Genomic DNA, 19,519 nt, shown 5'->3' on the forward strand with positions numbered 1-19,519 from the left:
GAGTGCTCCTGCCATCAGCTCACAGAATGGGCCCCAATGAAGAGCCTCACAGGGCAGAAGGCGGCAGCCAGGCTTACGTCCTAGGTACATGGCTTCAGTGTGCTTCAGCACAGCAGGGAGCCTGGCCATGGAGCAGGATACTGAGCAAACACAGAAATCCAGATGGGCAGACACCATGGGCTGAGGCAGAGCTCCTTTAGGGAATCTAAGTGTGACTGGGGAGGCTACATCTTGCCTAGCCATGGAAGCATAAGGCTCACCATAGGTCCCACGCCCTGCCATCTTATGGAACTGCTGCCAGGTGAGTGGTCCCTGCACATGCTGGATGTTCTCCCAGGTCCTGCCTGTGCGCTTCTTCTGGATAGCATCCTGCAGGAAGGGCTGCAGGGACAGCAGCATGCGCACCACGTCTTGGGAGGAGAGCATACTCGTGTCCAGCACTGTGGGAGGAGAGAAGAGCACAGGACACGGACATAAGGGCAGTACTCTCCCTCTAGACACCATCCTGGTTTCCATTCCTAGGAGATTGGCAACCTGGGAATCAAGGAGAGGGTCTTCCAAGTTATAGTAAATAACTGGAAACTTGTTAACAAGAGTAAAGAGGGAAGTAAGGAGCACTACTTGGAAGTATTCAACTGAAAAATTGTGTAAAAGGAGTAAGTAAAAAAGTCTCAGTTTTCCAATCATGTAAACCTGTTTCTAACATTTTTCAGAAGACACAGAGGCACAAAAGCTCTTTACTTACCATATTCCTTTCATTTATACACATCAACATTTTGAGGATAAGGGAACAAAAAGGGAGAGACTGAGGAAAACTTGTCAAACATCCTCACAAAACCCTGAATGCTTTCTAGAGAGAGGGCCTGTACTACTCCCTAGATAGCTCTGAAATACGCCTATTTCTTCCCACCCTAAAACAAGCTATATATTTTCTTCTTATTCTGTAACTGTTTCTTTTATTAAAATATCTTAATATTGGGGCTTAAGAGATGGCTCAACAGTTAAGCCCACTTGTTCTTGCAGAGGACTGGGGCTCAAGTCCCAGCACTGACATGGTGGCTCACAACCATCTATAATTACAGCTCCAGGGGAGCCAGTGCCCTCTCCTGACCTCTGTGGGCCCCAGGCCTGTATACACATGGTGGGCAGACATACACACAGATGAAACATTCATCTGCACAAATCTAAATGAAAACATTTTATTACATGTATGCAAGTGTGCCTGGATGTGGGTACCAGCACAAGAGTGTACTGGGAACTGAACTCAAGTCCTTCACATGGGAATACTATCCCTTTTTTGGAGGGGGGATGGTCCTGAGGCAGGTTTTCACTGTATAGCCCTGGCTAGCCTGAGGCTAGCTTTGCGGGCCAGGGTGGCCTAAAATCCACAAAGACCCCCATCGTTACTCCCACAAGCATGAGCACAAGCTCCTAGCCACTCAGCCACCTCTCTAGCTCCAACCCGCTGGTTGCGTTTTGGCTTTCAGTTTCCTCAGATCTGTCTTCCGTATTCTCATCCTCACCCTACATTATGGTCAGAATGTAGACTTTCGTTGTTTTCCCATTTACCTATATAAACCTGATGTATCCTTAAAAAATACCTTCCAGGAATGATTATCTTTCTTGCTTTTTGGATGAAGGCTCTACCGCTATGGCCCTTACTTCTCACCTCTTTCAGTTCTCTGTGAAACAAGAGCGGTGCACTTGCTGCTGCCTGCTCAAGGGAAAGGCCTGACCTCCTGACATGGGGCGGGTCCTCTGGCCCATGTTTCTATCACTGATAATTTGCTTCAATGTGCTTCCTGTGCATTTATTTAATATGCAATAGTCACTCTCCCAAACAGATTACAAAGTCTAGAAAGGCAGATGCCTCCCTCCTTGGTCGGTCACCATTTTATGCCTGGACATGTCACAGAGTAGAGGGGGAGCTGCCTGCTCAGCATCTGTACAGCCCAATTCCAAAAATGTTTGTCACCTGAAGGTAAGTTTCCCCTTCTCCCCTCAGTGCTAGGGTCTGAACTGAGGGCTTTTCACATGCAAAACACAGGCCCTGCCACTAAGCTAGGCTGTAGGCTAGTTGGCTATTTTAAATAGCATGAGCCCCTGAGCCCCTGGGATGTGCCCCATTAACCACAGCAGAGTCACATGTGGTCACTGAACCCAGAGATGCAGCACACTGAGAAACCAGGAGGAAAAAGTACTCTGGACATGTGTGGCCAGTTTCAGGATTTGTGGCCAGAAGGATGCCTGGGTAACATCAGTTTTATACACTTGCCCAGGAGCTGCTACCAGGAGGTGCCTGTTTGTTTGTGATTTAATGTAACTGCACATTTTCAAGAGGCAATTACTTTTCTCCAAAAGCATCACCAGAAGACATACCTACCCCCATATTGTAGGGGAAACAGCACAGCCCACCCTCACTTCCAGTTAAATCATAGACTTTTGTGAAGAGGTAAAGAAAGCTTTAAGTAGTCATTGGCAGCAAGATAGCTTCTGATGTCCATCTGCACTCTGGGACACCTACCGTTGCTGTGAGGCCAACAGTGCACAGTGGCACTTCTCACCAGAGCCTCATCCACTTTCCCTCCTGTGGGATTATCCACGTACTGCCTCCCCTGCTCCAGTGCGTTGAAGCACTCTGTCCAGTAATCATTGTTATCTGCCTGCACCCGGTCATAAGTCCAGCTCACAGAGGGCAGCGCGTGGCGGCTGTTGGAGGAGATGTAGTCCAGGAAGCTGAGAGAGGCGAAGGGCTGCGTGTGCTGGTTCTGGAGGAGTAGGAGGAGGCTTACGGGGGGCTCTGGGGCTTTCCGGGCCCCCTCCATCTGAGGAAGAAAGGTGGACTGACACATCATTAAGCGTCTCTCTGCAGCTTGGCCAATATCAGAATTCTTCCCAAAAATATCCAGCTCATCTTCAAGGAAGAGCCCCGAGTTGTAACCTAGTTTACGGTTCATGATGGCACTAAACCCACAGGTGCAGCGGTACTGGTCCTCTTTGGAGGAGTCGGGGATGTACAGGCCGACATCTGCCCCTTTGATGTTCATGTTGCAGGCACAGATGCAACAGCTGTCAAAGTTCCTGTCCTTGAAGACATTCATCACGGAGTCTGACAGAATCAAGGTGACATAGAGACTGTGGGCCTCAGGAATGGGCTGCATGGTGGCGGGCTCCACAGAGTTAAGGGGCCTTGTGGTAGATGGGGTGGAGGCTGGTGACCCCTGATCGGTGCTGTCGTATTTCACAGATCCTTGGCCACTAGCAGTACCCCCACCTCTGGGAGTTCTTGGAGTCCTGGGGGTTCGTGGTGTGGGGACAGAGAATCGAGGTGTAGCTGGAGATGGAAGGACTCCAGCTCCACTGTTGCTGGCAGGGGCGGTGCTGTTCAGCGTCACAGGCGTGTTCATCTGTGGTGTGTTCAGATAGTCTGCATCTGCGAGGCTCCCAACACTAGGCACATTGCTACAACACACACAAAGTAGCAATGAGGAAGGGCAGCAGACACAGAAGCACCCTGCACACCTCACACCACAGCCCTGCACTGAGCATCTGGGATCTCTCGATCCCCCTCCCTCTTCTTCTCCCAGATGTGCAAGTGTGCACACACACACTCACACCTGTAGCTGACCTTTGCTATTTTGTGGGGTCTTCTTGTTCCACCCTTTATCCTACCCACTTTGATCCTCTAACATTAGATAAGAGAGAAACAAGAAAAAGGGGGGAGAGAGAGGGGATGGGCAGGGAGATCCCTGAATCTAATTTCTTTCCTTTTGTTTCTTCTTTGAGAATGGCTACTAACAAACTGCAACCAACCTCCCTAAACTACCACCAACCACCGGCATTGCTTCTTGTGCCCTTGCACTTATGTACCCTCTGAAAAGTTCCCAAGAATTCCAAATGTCACACAACTGCGAAAATTATCTACAGCTGGCAAAGCCAGGCTTCTGCTAGAGCACGAGACAAATCACAGTCAGCAGCTGCAGACAACCCGAAGCAGCCCACATCCCTACACCCGGGATTAAAACAAAAGCACATTCTTATAATATTCCTGTGTTCTTCTAAAGAAACCAAAATTCCAGAATTCTTAAAAATGCTACTCCACATACTCACACATGACACTTCCTTAGCACATAATCCACACTGCACGGTCCTTACCTCAACCTGCGGGGAGCTTCCATGCTTTTTATAGCAAGTGTGAGAGCGGACATGAAGGAAGCTGTGGGAAGCACTCTACTGACAGTGCATGGGATGCAGACTAGACCAGCCTCAATGCTGCAGGGCAGTGTTAGGGACAGCTCTGCCTTTCTGAATCTGAGAGCCTGCCTGTGCACTTTTCTTTGAGGCTATAACTCTGTAACGGTAAGTAGCTGCAACCAAATACACATTCCAATATGGCACTTTCCTAATTCGGAGAAGGCAGCCATAGCCAGGTTTGCCTGTTCCCAGAACTGTGTGACTATTGCACCCAGCCATCTGCCTGTTCTCGGTAAGGTTTAGTGCCATTCAGCAGTCACCAGGAAGGATGCACAGACTGGGGTTAATTGGCACCAAGAGATTTCTGTGGGTTCCCCTTCCAGTCCCCTTCATCTTTCAATGTATGCATTACATACAATCACTTCCATTCTGGAGGCAGACAGGGTTGTTTATCTCGTAAGTAGTTTCCTGGGGAGAGCAGCCAGGCAGAAAAAGAGACCATGTCTGCAGCATTTGGATGTTCTACCACTATGAAACACATCCTTAGCACACTCCCACAGACCTGGAGACAGCACACAAGCCCACTCTGCACTCGCAAGGCATCAGCAACACCAAGTGTTTCAGTCCTAATGGCTCTTCCGACTCATGAACCCTGTGCTTACCCTGCCACTCCTCTGTAAGCTACAGATCCATTCGCTTACACAAGTCGTTGCCCTGTAATCCTTTAGAACCTATACTGCTGGCCCAGGAATCTGCGTTAGGCAGTATACAAACCCTGACATAGAGGGGTTTCTTGGGTCCAGACGAAGCTGACAGAAACTGAACAGTGTAATAAATAACTATCTGCAAGCTCATCAGGCACCTTTTACCTTTTCGTGGTCAACACAATTCTAAAATGACTCTGCAGTGTGGATCAGAAAGGAACCATGACTGCTTACTGAACCCTGACTGCTTCCCTGGGTAGAAAAAGACTTCATCCTACTTAGCAGCCTCATTGTCCCTGTTATTAAGAATGGACTGAAAACCAACCCTATGTGAAAAGTGGGACAGTCAGCAGAGATAGAAAAGCTGCCATGATACACAGCAGACCTGAAGCAGGCGTCTCCAAGTGTTCTGAGCACGGCACCTGCGCCCAGGGCAGTGGACATGGAGAGCACAGTGGGACGCTGACAGTGTGGAGCTGGGCTGCTGAGGGAGGCAGCTCCTGGAGCCCAGTGCTAGATTTAAATGAAGCATAACTAACAACCTGCGAGACACCAGGTAAGTGGCCAGTGCTGGCCCATGGCCACTTTAGATGGTGAGGACACAAAGCACCTTCCTCGTATCCCAGGGCTCTGTGGCACTGCCAGTCTCATCTCTGGTTGCAGAGGACACACGCAATGGGCAGGAGCGATGATGACCCAGAACCTGTCCCGGGAGTCTGGGGCTGATGCTGCAGGACCTTGCTCAGCAGCTAGAGCCCAAGTGTGCTTGCCCAGGCCAGACTTGCAGGGCAGCGTCACCTAGTTGTTTCCATTGAAGTCCGCAGCCATTGGCTGCTGGAGCTTTCCCAAGGTTCTGGGCAGTCAGGACAGAAGAGTCCCACTGTAAAGAGCAGAAGGTCCAGGTCCACATCCTTTAAGTGCAAACATAGCCTTCTCAGAAGGCAGGGCTGTCGCATGGCACAGCAGCCCTAGCTCCAGGTCCAGGGTCCTTCTGTCACATTGCCACCCCAGTTCCTCATTCTCACATTGACAATGTGAACCGCTGGGGTCTGTCACTGAATTATAGCTGGTTATAAGTCACAGCCATGTGGACTACAGATGAGTCCTGAACCACAAATTTATTTCACTGGCTAAGGCTCATCTTTGAATTAGTTGCTAACATTTTAAAACAAGACAACATATATTAAGTCCAGATCTCCGTTCAGTCTCACGCCTGGCAACTGTCCCCGAGAGGAAGTATGAGCTGGAGCCCGTTCCTCTCTACAGTCCCTGCAGTGGGACCTGGTAAAGCAGCAGCAACTTGCACTTTACGTGCTTAGACATCCACACACGCATGTGGCTGGGACACACATGTGCATTTGTGTTTGTCTGAATAAGAAGTTATTTATTTCAGAGAAAGTCGAGCCTGCACTGCTGATACAAACTCAATTTCTCTGGGCAACAGGAGATATTAACATCACCATGTCTCCCTTCACCTTGCCCAAATCACACCGAGATCTATTGCTGTTTGGCCTAATTTTAAAGTGTCTTTAAAAGTCCCACAGAGATCACTACTGTGCACAGATCAAAGCTCCTACCACCACCCACAAATATCAGCAACTCTAGCCACGCATAGACTCTATGGCAAACACCAGCTTAGACTTGCATGTAGCGCTCTAAAATAATCTTAATTTGTCTATATTTAGGAAACATCATTTAAAAATAAACACACATTTCCCACATAAAACAACAAGGTCAAAAGCACGGTGGCCAAAAAACCAGTCTCAGGGGGTGAGCTACTATGGCCCTGTGACAAGTACTTAGAAATGGTAAGGTGGCATCATGTATGGGAACTGGCAGAAACCCGCACGTACTTGTAACCGTCTCTAATGGAAGTGGCTGCAGGGGGCATGGGCAGCTGTTCCATTTTAGGAGGAACTGCCCATGAAGGCCGGAACAGACAGGCATCAGGTGTCTTCAGAGGCAGCAGGCAATGGCTCGGCAGCGTCTTCAGCGGAGCAAACATAGAGGACCCCATGAAAGGCTGGAATTGCGGCACCTTGTGCACGTATGAAAAGTCCTGTGACAATGAAATGGGGCTGGTTTAATGCTGGCAAACTGGAATCACCCACAGTCCCTTGGTGCCTCATAAAACATAGGCACAAAATCTACTGTAATTCAATAGTTCTCTACAATGATAAGTTAAAAAAAAAAAAAATCAAACATCAACACTATTAATGAAGCAAGGGCCATGGTGTGAGTGTGCCAGCGGCGTGCCCCAGTTACAACGGTCCTCATGTGCTTGTGTGTGGCACACAGCACTCACTGAAGGTCATGGGGCCCATAGGGAAGCTGCTGGCCTTGGGAAAGGAAGGCCCTACACTGAGGATTACCTTTATCTCCTCTGGCTTGGGACTTCCTAAGCCATCTTCCACTTCCATCCTGAACTCCGTGAGGTGTGTGGGGACAATACTGACCACAGGACTCTCCATCATGCCCAACGCAGTCGCTGTCTCTGAACTCACTCCATCTTTATAATTCATCACAGGAGAAAACGCAGGATGCTGTTCCAATGATGGAGGGGTGGGGAACATCCTTTGCAAGTCTGCAACTGCTAGAAACAAAATTAAAAGTGCATCTTAACAGCAAGCCTCTTGAGATCTGTGACAGCCATGCATAGCAGTGTGCACACTAGGCTAGTGGAACATCAGGGTACAGGCCACCCTCAGGCATCCACCCTCTTCCCAGTGCTCTATGACATAATGCTGATGCAGCGACCTAGAGTGGCCAGTTTTCTTCCAATAATTGATTCTATGAAAAAACTGAAGGAGACAAGTTAAGCAGAAAGTAGAAGCAATCCACTACACTGTGAAAAAGTCTATATCTTTTCCCAGTATTTTTGAAATATCACAGAAAATAAAAATTATTTAGAGCCAGGATGGAGGGTTGGTTTAACTGCATCACATCGTCCAGCTCTCTGTGGGAAACAGGTCCACACTGTCTTTCTGGACTTCTATTAAAGTTTTAGAGTTGTGATTAATACTACCCAGACTCTACAGGTTCTGTCAACAGGGCAGGGCACACGATTTAAGAAGCATTCAGTGGCCAGAAGGCATTTTACAAAGTCTATGTCCATTTCTGGGCTCTGTCCCCAGCAGGAAGGAGGGACATCCTTGGTACCCATTTCCCATCATCTTCACAGTATTGGTATATCCATCAGTTTACTGGCTCAGCAAGCTGTGGTTATAAGGCGTGGCCACTAGGTGGTGCACTGTGTGTGGAACTGGGAGTTTATGTGATTTGTTGTTTGATGTCTCTACTTCCTCAGCTATGGGCTTTCTTGATGCCCCAACATTTAGCTAAGCTGGTATGTGGCATCTAGCCCTTAAGCAGGAATTCATATGGAATAATGAACTTGACTATGCCTTCAGCTGCACATTCATCCGGGTCTGCCCTCCAGGCAGAGCTCAGCTGTGGCTGGGACACATTCGCCCTCAGGGTCTCACTGGCCAACTAGTAGCACGTCACCCTGAGATATGCAATTTTCAACAGGCTTGGTTCCTCACCCTTGGGACAAGGGAGCATCCAACAGCTTCACTACACGGAGGGAGTAAATGGACACCCTGAAGAGGGAATCACAGGCAGTTGTGAGCGCCCCTTCAGAGCCTTTATCTATCTCTCCTTGCTGTCTGTGTAGCAGGATTTACAACTTACACATACCTATGAGTAGGGAGGCCAGCCAAGCCAATTATGGGAGACCCTACATACAAGTTATTAACTCTAAGGCAGGAGAAAGGTCTCTAATCAAATCAACACTTTATTTCCAACAAAGGGTAAGAATACTCTCTAGGGTAAGGGCTGACTTGAGAAATGTACGCCACACCCCTAACATTTCCCTACACTAAAGAACAACTCTAAGATTCTCACAGGAAGCTAAAGCATAATTCTCCTATAGTCACGATAACACACATCTGACTATGGCAGAGGTTTTACCCAGATTCTGGAGGAGTCAGGGCCAGTGAGGAGAGGGTGGATGGGCTGGAAGGGCTGGGAGGGCAAGCTCACAGGGAACAGCACAACAGCACGAGTGTGTTTCCACAATGGAGCCCATTCCCCTGTATGCCAAAGCCACCATTAATCCAGTACTGCTGAGGCCTCAGGAGACAGGGGCTGGCTAATCTCTGAGTTCAAGACCATCCTGGTCTACACAGACAGCTAGTTCCAGGGCAGCCAGGGGTACAGGGTGAGACCCTTTCAAACAAACAAAAAAACAAAAATTACAGAGGGTAGAAAGACAGCTCAGCAGGTACGAGCACTGCTGCTCTTGTAGAGGACCGAGGTTCAGTTCCCAGCACCCACACAGCAGCTCACACTGTCTGTATCTCCAGTTGCAGGGGATCCAACACCTCTGACCTCAAGGGTGCATGTACACATGTGTGAGCATGCACTCCCACCCCACACTCTATTAAAAATAATAAATACCTTGCTGGGTGCGGTGGCGCACGCCTGTAATCCCAGCAATCGGGGAGGCAGAAGCAGATGGATCTCTGTGAGTTCGAGACTAGCCTTGTCTACAAAGAGAGTCCAGGACAGCCAGGGCTACACAGAGAAACCTTGTCTCGGAAAAAACCAACCAACAACCAACAAACCAAACAAAAAACAAACAAACAAAGTCCAAAAAAACAAAACAACCTAACCAACCAAAGAAATCTTATTAAAAGTTAAAATACATAAATAAATAGCTTTGATTGAAATTTCCTGTAAGAAACATGGTAAGTGTATTTCTGCTACAGCCATCCGCCTTACTAATGCCATCTAATAAAGTCAGAGCCCCATGTTTTCAAAGCCTCTGGCACCTTCCACCCCATCCCAAACCACTGGCTTCTTAGGATTCTTCTGCCTTGGGGCACAGAGTAGAATCCCATGCACAGAATTAAACTAACTGAATGGTCCAAATCTTTCGTTTTTGCTTTGGTTTTTTGTTTTTTGTTTTTCTCTAAGACTCATTCTTTAAAAAAAAATTTTTTTTCAAAGAAATTCAGAGGCAATTGGTCTACTCAATCTACTGATCCTTCATTGTTACATACACAAATTGGCAATAAGGGATCTTTTACTTTCCCCTGTATGCACTAGCCACAAGTGGCTACTGGATGTTCAGGACACACCGGAGTTGGAGCAAACTGAGACAAGCTGTACACGTAAAGCACACAATTCCAGAGACACCCAGGAAGTGCTCAATGACTTTCCATCTTCAGTTACACTAAAACTGCCATCTGATATATACAGCTCAGCAGAATTCATTAACAAATTACTTCCATGGGCCCCGGTTTGTAGCTTCTCTGTACTCTGCTGGTGCCCTTGTGGCTATTACATTTCATAGCTCCCCAGCAGTCAGGGAAGCTGAAAACAGGCCAAGCTGCTTGCACGGCTACGGCTAGGAGGTAACCCTGTGTCTAGGCACCATGTCTGCCTCTGTCCATCCCTCCCACCGCCCCTGCCCCTTCCCCAGTACAGAGTCACATAGGTCTCGTATTATACTGAATCTTTCTGGGTCTTTTCTTCAGTGCTTTATTTTTAATTTATTTTTATAGTCTGTACCTTTGCATCAGATTCTGAGTCCATTCTCTCAAAAACAATCACCCCTGAAGTAAAAACACAACACTAGCACAGTCCAATGGTGCTGCCGTAGGCGGCTCAAGTGAGTGGACAGCCTTGGCTACATCCTCAGACACTGCAGTGCTCCTGCTGTGTGTCCTCACACAAAGAAATGGAAGGGACTAACTGGGTTAGCACAATCAAAGTCCTCACCTGTGCATGTTTCTTTCATATGAAATCTCATGTTGGTAAAAGTCTACAATGTTGAGTAATTAAAAAAAGAAAAAAGGTTTAAAAAAAACAACAGGCAAACTACAGCGACTGGCTGGCTGTCGTTACTCATTTCTACCCATGCCATGCCTGAGAAAGCGTTGCTATTTTAAAAAGCTATGGATCTACTTAAACTGTCAAAACCCAATCTCTATACACATCCACCTCTACATTTGAGTAAATCAGCACTACATTTATAGGTTCATAAAACTTTTTGACTCATCTTGTGACACAGTGGTTTCCCCTCAATTTGTTCTCATTACCAGCTGAAGTGAATGAGCAGGAATTTGAGGGTGATTTGCAAAGGGATGTGTCAGCCTCAATGTCTGCAGAGGCACGCTGCCTCTCTTCTCTCTGTGGGTCCCGAGCTTCCTTCAGGTAAAGACTGAACTACTCCTTGTCCTCTCCTGTGCACGGTACTAACATCAGAGGCCTCAAACAAGAAACAGAAACCTGGACAGTGAATCCAAACATTCATTACCCAGAAGTCAACGAAAATTTTGAAGGTAGCAACGCTCTCTGCAGTTCCGCACAGTGGCCATTTCTGAAGTTAGTGTGCAGCTCGTGCCTACTAGAGAAGCAGCCCCCAACAGGCACTCCCGCCCTCTACACTGGAGCTCCACTCTCAGTTTGAAAACAAAACACTATCTGACTTCAAACGAGAATAGCTTCTGTCTCTGGACAGCTTCCTGCCTTCTCAGAAGCACTAGCTTCTTACGTTTGAATTCTCAGTGGCAGCCATATCAGTTCAGGCTCCTGTACCTACTTGGAGGGTAAGGGCCAGCAGCTCTTCCGTCCTTCCCAGGGGGCCGCTCCTCAGTCCCAACAGTAGGCATCTTGGATGAGCGCAGCGCAGGAGACACGGCCTGAGAAGAAAGTGGTACTGTTAGAACACTTGGGAGCGCACACTCACTGAACCTTAAAAATACAGCAGCTCGCCCTTCTGTGACTCCCAGAACCACTGGCAGGCGGTGGGTGATCCCAGGGACACGCTCAGAACTGCTTCAGTAGGAGAGAGAAGTGAGCCATTTTCAGGGGCCTGGTGAGCAAACTGCAGAGACCCTCAGCCATGCTGCCTCCAGGTCAGCACCAGTGCAGCCCTGACAGCACGGTAGCTGGCTGACCACAGTCCAGCAGTGGCTGGCTGTGAGGCTGCCTCTTCTTTCTTGGGAGGAGGCAGCTAGAACAGTGGTCCTGTGCTCCCCAAAGCTAAGGCTTATGTTCTAGCATTCTCACTTAATTCTTCACCTCTATCTTCACAAAGGCAGTACTGTCTAGGAACCAGAGAATGCAGACAACTGACCAGTTATCCAAACAAGACAACATCCTTACTAGGAAAGAGTGCCTTTAAGAACTCAAATGGGCTGGTCACGAAAGGAAGTATAGTTAGTAATATTTTAATAATGAATCTTACAGATATAATGCCTTTTATTTACACCTCCACAATATACAGTTGATATATACAATTAAATGCAAACACATCTGATTGTTCAGCCTCCCGCCTCCACTCACTAGGTAAACTGGTTCTTGTGAATGCCAGAGGAGAAACCAAAGAAGAATCCCTTATTTCAAAGAAACAAGAATTCAATTGAAGAACGTCCAATCTCCTTTGTGTTTAATAGTGCTTAAAATATATTCCCCAGGGAGCCACTTTTTAAAGCCCAACAGTGATTTATAACTTGTTCGGGGAATGAAGTCACAGGCCCAAGAGACAGCACCCATCCTTCCTTCTCCTCGGTGGGGTGGATGGGACTCACTGTCTTCCCATACATCACACTCACCACCAGACGCTAACGTGGTCCTCCATCCCCTCCACCCCAGCCCAGCTTGTGCCATCTTCCTGAGAGTCAAAATAAAAGGGGAACTTTTCCACGGCCCAGATCGACAACAAGGAAATGTAGGTCCACCCTCCTAGGCAATGTTCCACTGCCATGCTCTTTTCTTTCAGGTAGCAACTATTTGAATTAAGGCTACTGTGTTCAGATGCAAAAAAATAACAAATAGGATTGTTTTCTGCAATTCAGACTGATTAAAAAACAAACAAACAAACAACCCCAAATAGTGCACATGCTTCCCCATCTGCACACTCAGCAGAGTCCTGGAGTCCTAGAAGGTTGACAAGATCCTCCTGAGGCCATCCCTCTCAGAGAACTATCAGGAGCAGATGAGGAGGCTGCTAGCCAGTCCTCAGTGACTGGTTGCTTCTCTCTGCTGTCCTATGGGGCCATTCCACTCACCCAAGGCTCCACCCCTCATGACCCCAGCCTCTCCCCTCTCAGGTCAAAGCCATTTCTCAAAGCCATCATGACCTGATCCTCATGTTGGCATGTGCAACACCAAAGGCAAATAAGATCTGTTAATTAGCTACCTTTGAGTTTAAAGCTAGGAATCTGATCCCTACTTATCCTAGAGCCTTAATTTAAACACTGCTGCCCTGCCCCCACTGTACTTTAGAGGTCAGCACCCTTAGATCCTGGTCTGCAGCTGAACTCATAGCAGTAAATATATTTATAGGCTGTTTTACCTGAAGTTTATGTTTCCAGCATAATTTAACCAAATATGTAAGTTGGACAATTGCTGCAGTTACCTGTCACAAAGGTGTTGATCATCAAATTATTTTAAAAGCTTATATAAAATAGATAGGAGGGAGATTAAGTAAATGAATGAAAAAATAAATAAACTAAGTTCTTTGAAGAGAGAATGTGTTTTATTCAGCTCTAGTGTCCCCAGCAATAGCAGGTGCTGGTGTTCGCCCAAGGGGCGAGGATGAAGGAGACCGGCGGGCACACACTTCCTGAGTCTCAGCTCAGCCACTACCAAAGGCACTCGCTCTTCCCCCTCACTGGAGCCATGCGTGTCCATCTTACTCCCCACCACAGCACTGACACTGCACACTAGCTGCTCGGTTATTACATGAAGAAAAGGTGTGTGCATTATACGGAAAACACATACACACGATGTTTCTATAGTTCCGTATTATTCAGGAGGACTTACTAAAATAAACGTGCAGATCTTAGTATTTACAACTGGAAAGATGATGCTATAAAACAAACAAAAAGCACCAGTCAACAGTCTTCAAAGGGCTCAAAATATAGGAGCCTCTAAACTCATTTAGCTCCTAAAACAAGAGTCCTGGGTCCAGGCCTGAAAACTACAAAGCAACCCCGGAATGCTGGTGCAGCCCCCACGTGGTGGACCTCACGTGTGCAGCCAGAGCGAACTCACCCCAAGCTCGTCGTCATCAGAGTTATCAAAGATGTTGTCTAAGTCATGCAGGGAAGGTGCCAGATCTGTCACCTGTGTAAGGCTCCCGGAGCCAGCTCGGCCAGCAGCGTTGTCCTGCCGGACATCTGCAGGAAAGGAGGCAGGGACACAGAGTGAGCAGGCTCCTCAGCTGAGAGGGAGAGGGAAGGACACGGACTGGACCTCAGTGAACAAGGTCTGCTGGGAAGTTCCTCCCTATGTCCTACTTAAATTTAGACACAATTATGTCCAAGTAGGCTTATCAGCTTTGAAACGAACAAAAAAACAATCCACGAAAAACATTAACGTTGGGCTCAAATTACTGCTATAGCAATAAGGATATAATTTTAAATTGAGAAGAATTTCCTTTGCATTTTACTTTAGCAACAATCCAAATGAGTGAGTAACAATGTACACACCTGTTTTGGTAGCAGAACTGAAAATAGACATGGCATTTTTCCCATCAGGCACCGGCGTGGAATGACCTGGTGTAGTGACATCCTTGGTACCAAATCCATCCTCTGACTGTGTAATAAATTCAGCCAAACAAAACACATGAACAGCAACCCAGAGTGTGGGGAATGAGGGAGAACACAAAGAATTAGCGCGTCGAATGGAACCTGTTATGAGCAGTGTGAGAAACCATGGCTATGCAACCAAAGGGGTCAAAGGCATGTCCTTGCTCTGCAATAAACGCAATCAAGAACTTCTCCCATCTCTCTCCGACCGTCTAGGTGTTCTCAGAGACTCATGTGCTGGTAGCATTTGATTACAGACCTGTCCTGGTATCAAATGCTGTCTTAGGTCATGGGACCAATGTTAAATGACAGGCCAAGTTTCTGGATCTATCTACAACCTGGACTCCACCGGCCTTTAACTGCCATACTTCCCTGCTCTCTCCAGAACACCTCGTTAAATGGCTCAAGCCGGCAGGCACACCCAGGACTCACTATCACGGCAATGGAAGTGGACCAGTTCACACTACAGTCTATGGGCAGTGCTGACGCGGAGTCAGAACAAACAGGCACAGCTCTCAGCACAGTGGACATAAGCACTCCATAAAAAGAGGCACTGCGCTCAATACTTTTTGCTTTACATTTTAGATACTATGAAAATATTTTAAAAGAAATAAGCAGGGAGCATCGGCCAACAGTAATCAGCACTTGAGAGACGGCATGAAGGGGCAAGCTGGAGCCGGGAAGACACGCAGCTTCCTGTATGCTTGGCTGACTGGAACAAAGGTGAGCCATGGCAGAAGGAACAAAACGCTGTTCCATCCAATAGCACAAGAGCATGAGTATGAGGGCAGAGCGAGCAGGCAGGGCTGCCTCAGACAGTCTCTCAGCAGTCTCCCACACACACTGAACAACGCCACCCACAGCCGGCTCAGCTCCCTTGCAGTAGATGGTACCTTGTTCTTTTTTAGGGAATCCTTCTCTGTTCCCTGCTTGCATTTCTTATTTGCTGTGAAGATGTATTTTATGTCACCATCCTCAAAGGTATAAGGGTCATTGACTTCTCCTAACGTGTCTCCAGGCTGCTGTGACAGAGGTGATGGGTCGAGGAAGGGGAGCGGCTGCCCCTGAGGCTGCTCTTCCTGCCAGATTTTGAGCCGCTTGTTAGGTTGTGCTAAGAGTCTAAAAGGTAAAATACGTGACAATTTAAATAAGACAAGGTAAAATTGTGTGTTTTTCCAAAGCAATATTCACGGTTTTTACATTTTCTATGTGTGTGTGTGTGCGCACATGCACCCTGTGAAGGTCAGAGTTGGCTCTCTATTCTGGGGATTAAAGTCGGTAGCCAGGCTTGGGCAGTGCTGATGTGGACTCAGCAGACCTCTCTCCCTGCAGGTGACCATAAAGCACCCCATAGGCAGAGAGAGCCTCAGTCCCCAGTCCAGTTCTATGTGTGCTTGCCTGTTGAGCCAGCTCACCAGTTAGGATTTAAAAGAGAATTTAAACCGAACACCAAAAAACAAAAACAAAATCAAAACCGTAGGAAATCTCCAATATTTTGATTTTCAATATCTTAAGCATGATTAGGCAGAACTGAGGCAGCATTGTCAGTCCATGGCCAGATGCTTCAGAAAACAGAGGTCATCAGCACACACTTCTGGGGCAAAGTCCCAGCACACAACTCTGGCCCCTTAGTCAGCAGATCAGCACAGAGCTGAGGCTGCAGGGTGGGTTCCGGGAGGTCACCTGCACCCTGTGCCATGGTTCAGAATGATGGGTGGCCCAGGAGCACTCCTTCAGACAGCTGGCCTCTCCAAGTTACACTCTTGACCTACATAAGTCTATACTGTGTGCCCTAAAATATCATAAACAAAATCTTTCCTGCTATGTATTTAAACACCACCACATGGCTAGATGATAAAGAACAGGGGTTGTGACTAACCCTATGTACAGTCTACAAGAAAAAGAAAGGTCTGCTTTCATTTTGTCAGTGAAGATTTAGCAAAGAGAGAAGAGAGTGTGGATGCCCAGGGCCCCACTGAAGGGTCAACTCACCTTTGCAGTGCAGTGCTCTCTGGGTTCACATCCAGTTTGGTGTCAAATCTGTCCCCTTGGAGCTCTGGAGGCCGAAACTCAGCATCTTCACTGAGTGGGAGACGAAAACTGTTCCACCACTTATCTGATGCCTCAGTGCAGGAGGGCCTAATCCCACTATATAAGGCTGTCTCACTGACCTCCGCCATCAGAGGCAGTCTTTGGCCTACGAGGACAGTTCTGTCATCTGGAGTGGACAGCTGCTGAAGCTCTGCCCCGCTTCCATAGAGTGCAGTGTTCACAGGGACAGAAGGTGGGTCCAAACTCTCTGATTCCTGACCCCGTGGCTGAGGGCTGAGTGTGGGTGGCAGAGGGGAAATGGGGGAGTGAGGTGAATCCATAGGATTCAGATTCATTTGCTTGCTTGTGTTTCTGGAAGGCACGGCCATTTGCTTATCATACTTCCGACTGCTCGGCACCTCTAGGGAGGCGTCTATCCCTGGCAGCCCGAGCTTCTGTCCAGGCGCGTCCTGCTCCATGCATAACTCTTCAGCCACAGAAGGCCTGTGGTGAAAGGGCACCAAGGGTCTCTTCTGCAGCTTGTCTCCTTTTTCTTGTCTCTCTGTTGTTTTGTGCTTAGAAGGAGCAGGAGGTGGCAAGGATGAGGGAGGCGGCCCTGCACCGAAGCCTGGCTGAGAGGCTGCAGGGGGTCTGCTGGGGCCTACTGTACACCGTTTCAGAGCTTTATGCCTACAACGAGAGTTACGCTGAAGTCAGCATATACCCAGCTACCAGTAACGGAATGGGTGCGATATCACAGAAGAAGTATCTGTCAGGGTCTGACGTCCCAGGCACACTCTGGATCACTGACACATCTGAAAGGCTCCACAACCCAGCTATGCTTACACTTCCCTGATAGGAAACCAAGAACCAGTCACATATAAGGTCAAGCAGATAAAAAGTGAACTTAATGAGAAATATGAATTAATATCTTGCTAATCTCAATCTTTCTAATTAAACAGAGCTTCAGATAACATATTTACACTGAATCTTAATCTACAAGATTAAGTGACCAGAAAAAGACCAAAAAAGGACAATGGCTTAAATGACTTGTGACGTTGTCAGCTGAGACTACAATCACTGTGCTCTGTCCCCCAAAGTGTGAAACTAAGATAAACAAGAACAGTTACTAGGATTCGTACAGTAATAAGCCTTGCCTCTGACTCTATCTGGGGAAGAAATGTGAAACAAGTGAAGTATCAAGTTCAGACACATACGTGTGAAGATGGGATGGAGGTTGAAGGCTGGGAATCAGACCACATACTCAAACCCACCTAAGCCCCATCCCATCTCAGGGAGGACATTCATCTGCCCACACTTGTCGGCAACTGTAGGCATGAGGAATGGCTCGGTCAGGGCCACTAAATGATGCCAAGCTCACTCTGTGCAGGTCAGCCAGCTTCTCCATCTGTAAATCACTCCAAGGGAAGACTGCAAGTTCTCCTGTGGTGCAGCGGTGACTCTCTGAGGCCACCTGGGTGGTATTAAATTACTGCCGCACTGAGCTAAATGATGCCCTCGTGGGCAGTAAAATGGATTTGTGTGGCATAATGGGATGGTTTAGTGGGACAGCAGAATGGCTGCCCTGCTCCATTCAGCCGTTAAATTGTGAGTAGAGCATTCCATAGGATTTGGCAATCCTACAACACATAATCTGTAAACACTCTGGCCAAACTCTTTGCTACTCTTAAAAAAAAAAAAAAAAAAAAAAAAAAAAAAAAAAAAAAAAAAACCTAAATCTAAAAAACAAACAAAAACAAAAACCCGACTTTGAATAAGGCTCTCGAGAAAAGTACAAGCAGAGGTGTACTCTGTGCACCAAGGGACAGTGAGCAGTGAGCACCTCAGCAAAGACCTCACTCTCTTCCTAGCCCTTCCATGCACAGAGACTGCATGCTCCCCAGGACAGTTAGCTGCACTGCCAGGATTCTTGTGCAGAATCTTCAAAGAAAGCATCTGTTGTAATGTGTGTGAGCTTGTGTAGTTGGCTCTTCCAGGCCCATCAAGGACTCAACTGCACCACATATAAGAGCAAGAAGACACCCCGCACTAAGAGAGCTTGTGCTAACCCCCCTGCCCGCCTCCCTCCCCCGCCCCCACCCCCCGTTAGCAAGGGGTATGGCCATACTGGTGAGGGAGAGCAGCCTGGGGGGGTGGGGTATTAAATGGTGGGAGGACAAAGCCTAAAGCAAAGCCACACAACACAGAACACTGGTGGCTCTAAAGAAAGACACCTCAGAGGAAGTGATGGACCAGATCCATAATACAAGAAAAGCCTACAGGTGATCAGGGAAAACACCATAGTAGTGGGCGGGTCTGCGTGGACACAGCGCTGGTTAAGGCTTGGACCCAGGGCCTTGAGTATAAAAGAAAGTTACAGAAGTGCACAAAGCCATGGACCCAACACTAGGACATTCCTCAAAGGCCTCTGTGGTGGTTTGGATAGGTATGGCTCTTACAGACTCATTTGTCTGAGTTCCTGGCCACAGGGGGTGGCACTATTAGGAGGTGTGGCACTGTTAGAGCAGGTGTGGCTTTGTGGGAGGAAGTGGGCCACTGTGGGGGTGGGTCACCATCTCTCTCCTGCTGCTGCCTGCAGATCCAGATGAAGACCTCTTGGCTTCTCCAGGACCATGTCTGCCTATATGTAGCCAGGCTTCCTGCCAGGATGACAATGGACTAAACTAAACCTCAGAACTGTCAGCCAGCCCCAGTCAAATGTTTCTAAGAGTTGCCATGGTCATGGTGTCTCTTCACAGCAATGAAACCCTGACTAAGACCCTCTCCCCTCCCAAGAATAAAGACTAAAGCACAGGGTCTGAGGAGGCCAGGCAGCATGTGAGAGGCAGTGCAGCAGCTACCAGGAAGAGCCTGGGGAGTAAGAATTCAGCTAAGAACTAGAGCAGCAATCCCAGAGCACAAAAAGTAAAACATTCTTGATTCACACTTAATGTACCAAGAATAATGCATAGTAGCTGACTTTTT

At 47.7% G+C, this 19,519-nt stretch overlaps 1 protein-coding gene across 5 annotated transcripts in view; it reads right to left on the minus strand.

Annotated features, from left to right (window-relative positions):
• Positions 1-19,519, minus strand: part of Med13l (mediator complex subunit 13L) — a 213,432-nt gene that overhangs the window by 18,315 nt on the left and 175,598 nt on the right. For 4 of the 5 annotated variants that reach the window (XM_051161617.1, XM_051161615.1, XM_051161619.1 and 1 more), the window contains 9 exons: positions 16,496-17,224; positions 15,397-15,622; positions 14,405-14,510; positions 13,968-14,092; positions 11,509-11,608; positions 7,271-7,491; positions 6,752-6,957; positions 2,525-3,462; positions 261-440 (listed from right to left, as the gene is read on the minus strand). In XM_051161617.1, the coding sequence (XP_051017574.1) occupies positions 261-440; positions 2,525-3,462; positions 6,752-6,957; positions 7,271-7,491; positions 11,509-11,608; positions 13,968-14,092; positions 14,405-14,510; positions 15,397-15,622; positions 16,496-17,224 (2,831 nt within the window). The remainder of the gene's footprint in view (positions 1-260; positions 441-2,524; positions 3,463-6,751; positions 6,958-7,270; positions 7,492-11,508; positions 11,609-13,967; positions 14,093-14,404; positions 14,511-15,396; positions 15,623-16,495; positions 17,225-19,519) is intronic. The other variant, XM_051161616.1, reaches the window with a different exon arrangement.

Source organism: Acomys russatus, chromosome 19 (genome assembly GCF_903995435.1).
Source record: "Acomys russatus chromosome 19, mAcoRus1.1, whole genome shotgun sequence".
Lineage (NCBI taxonomy): Eukaryota > Metazoa > Chordata > Mammalia > Rodentia > Muridae > Acomys > Acomys russatus.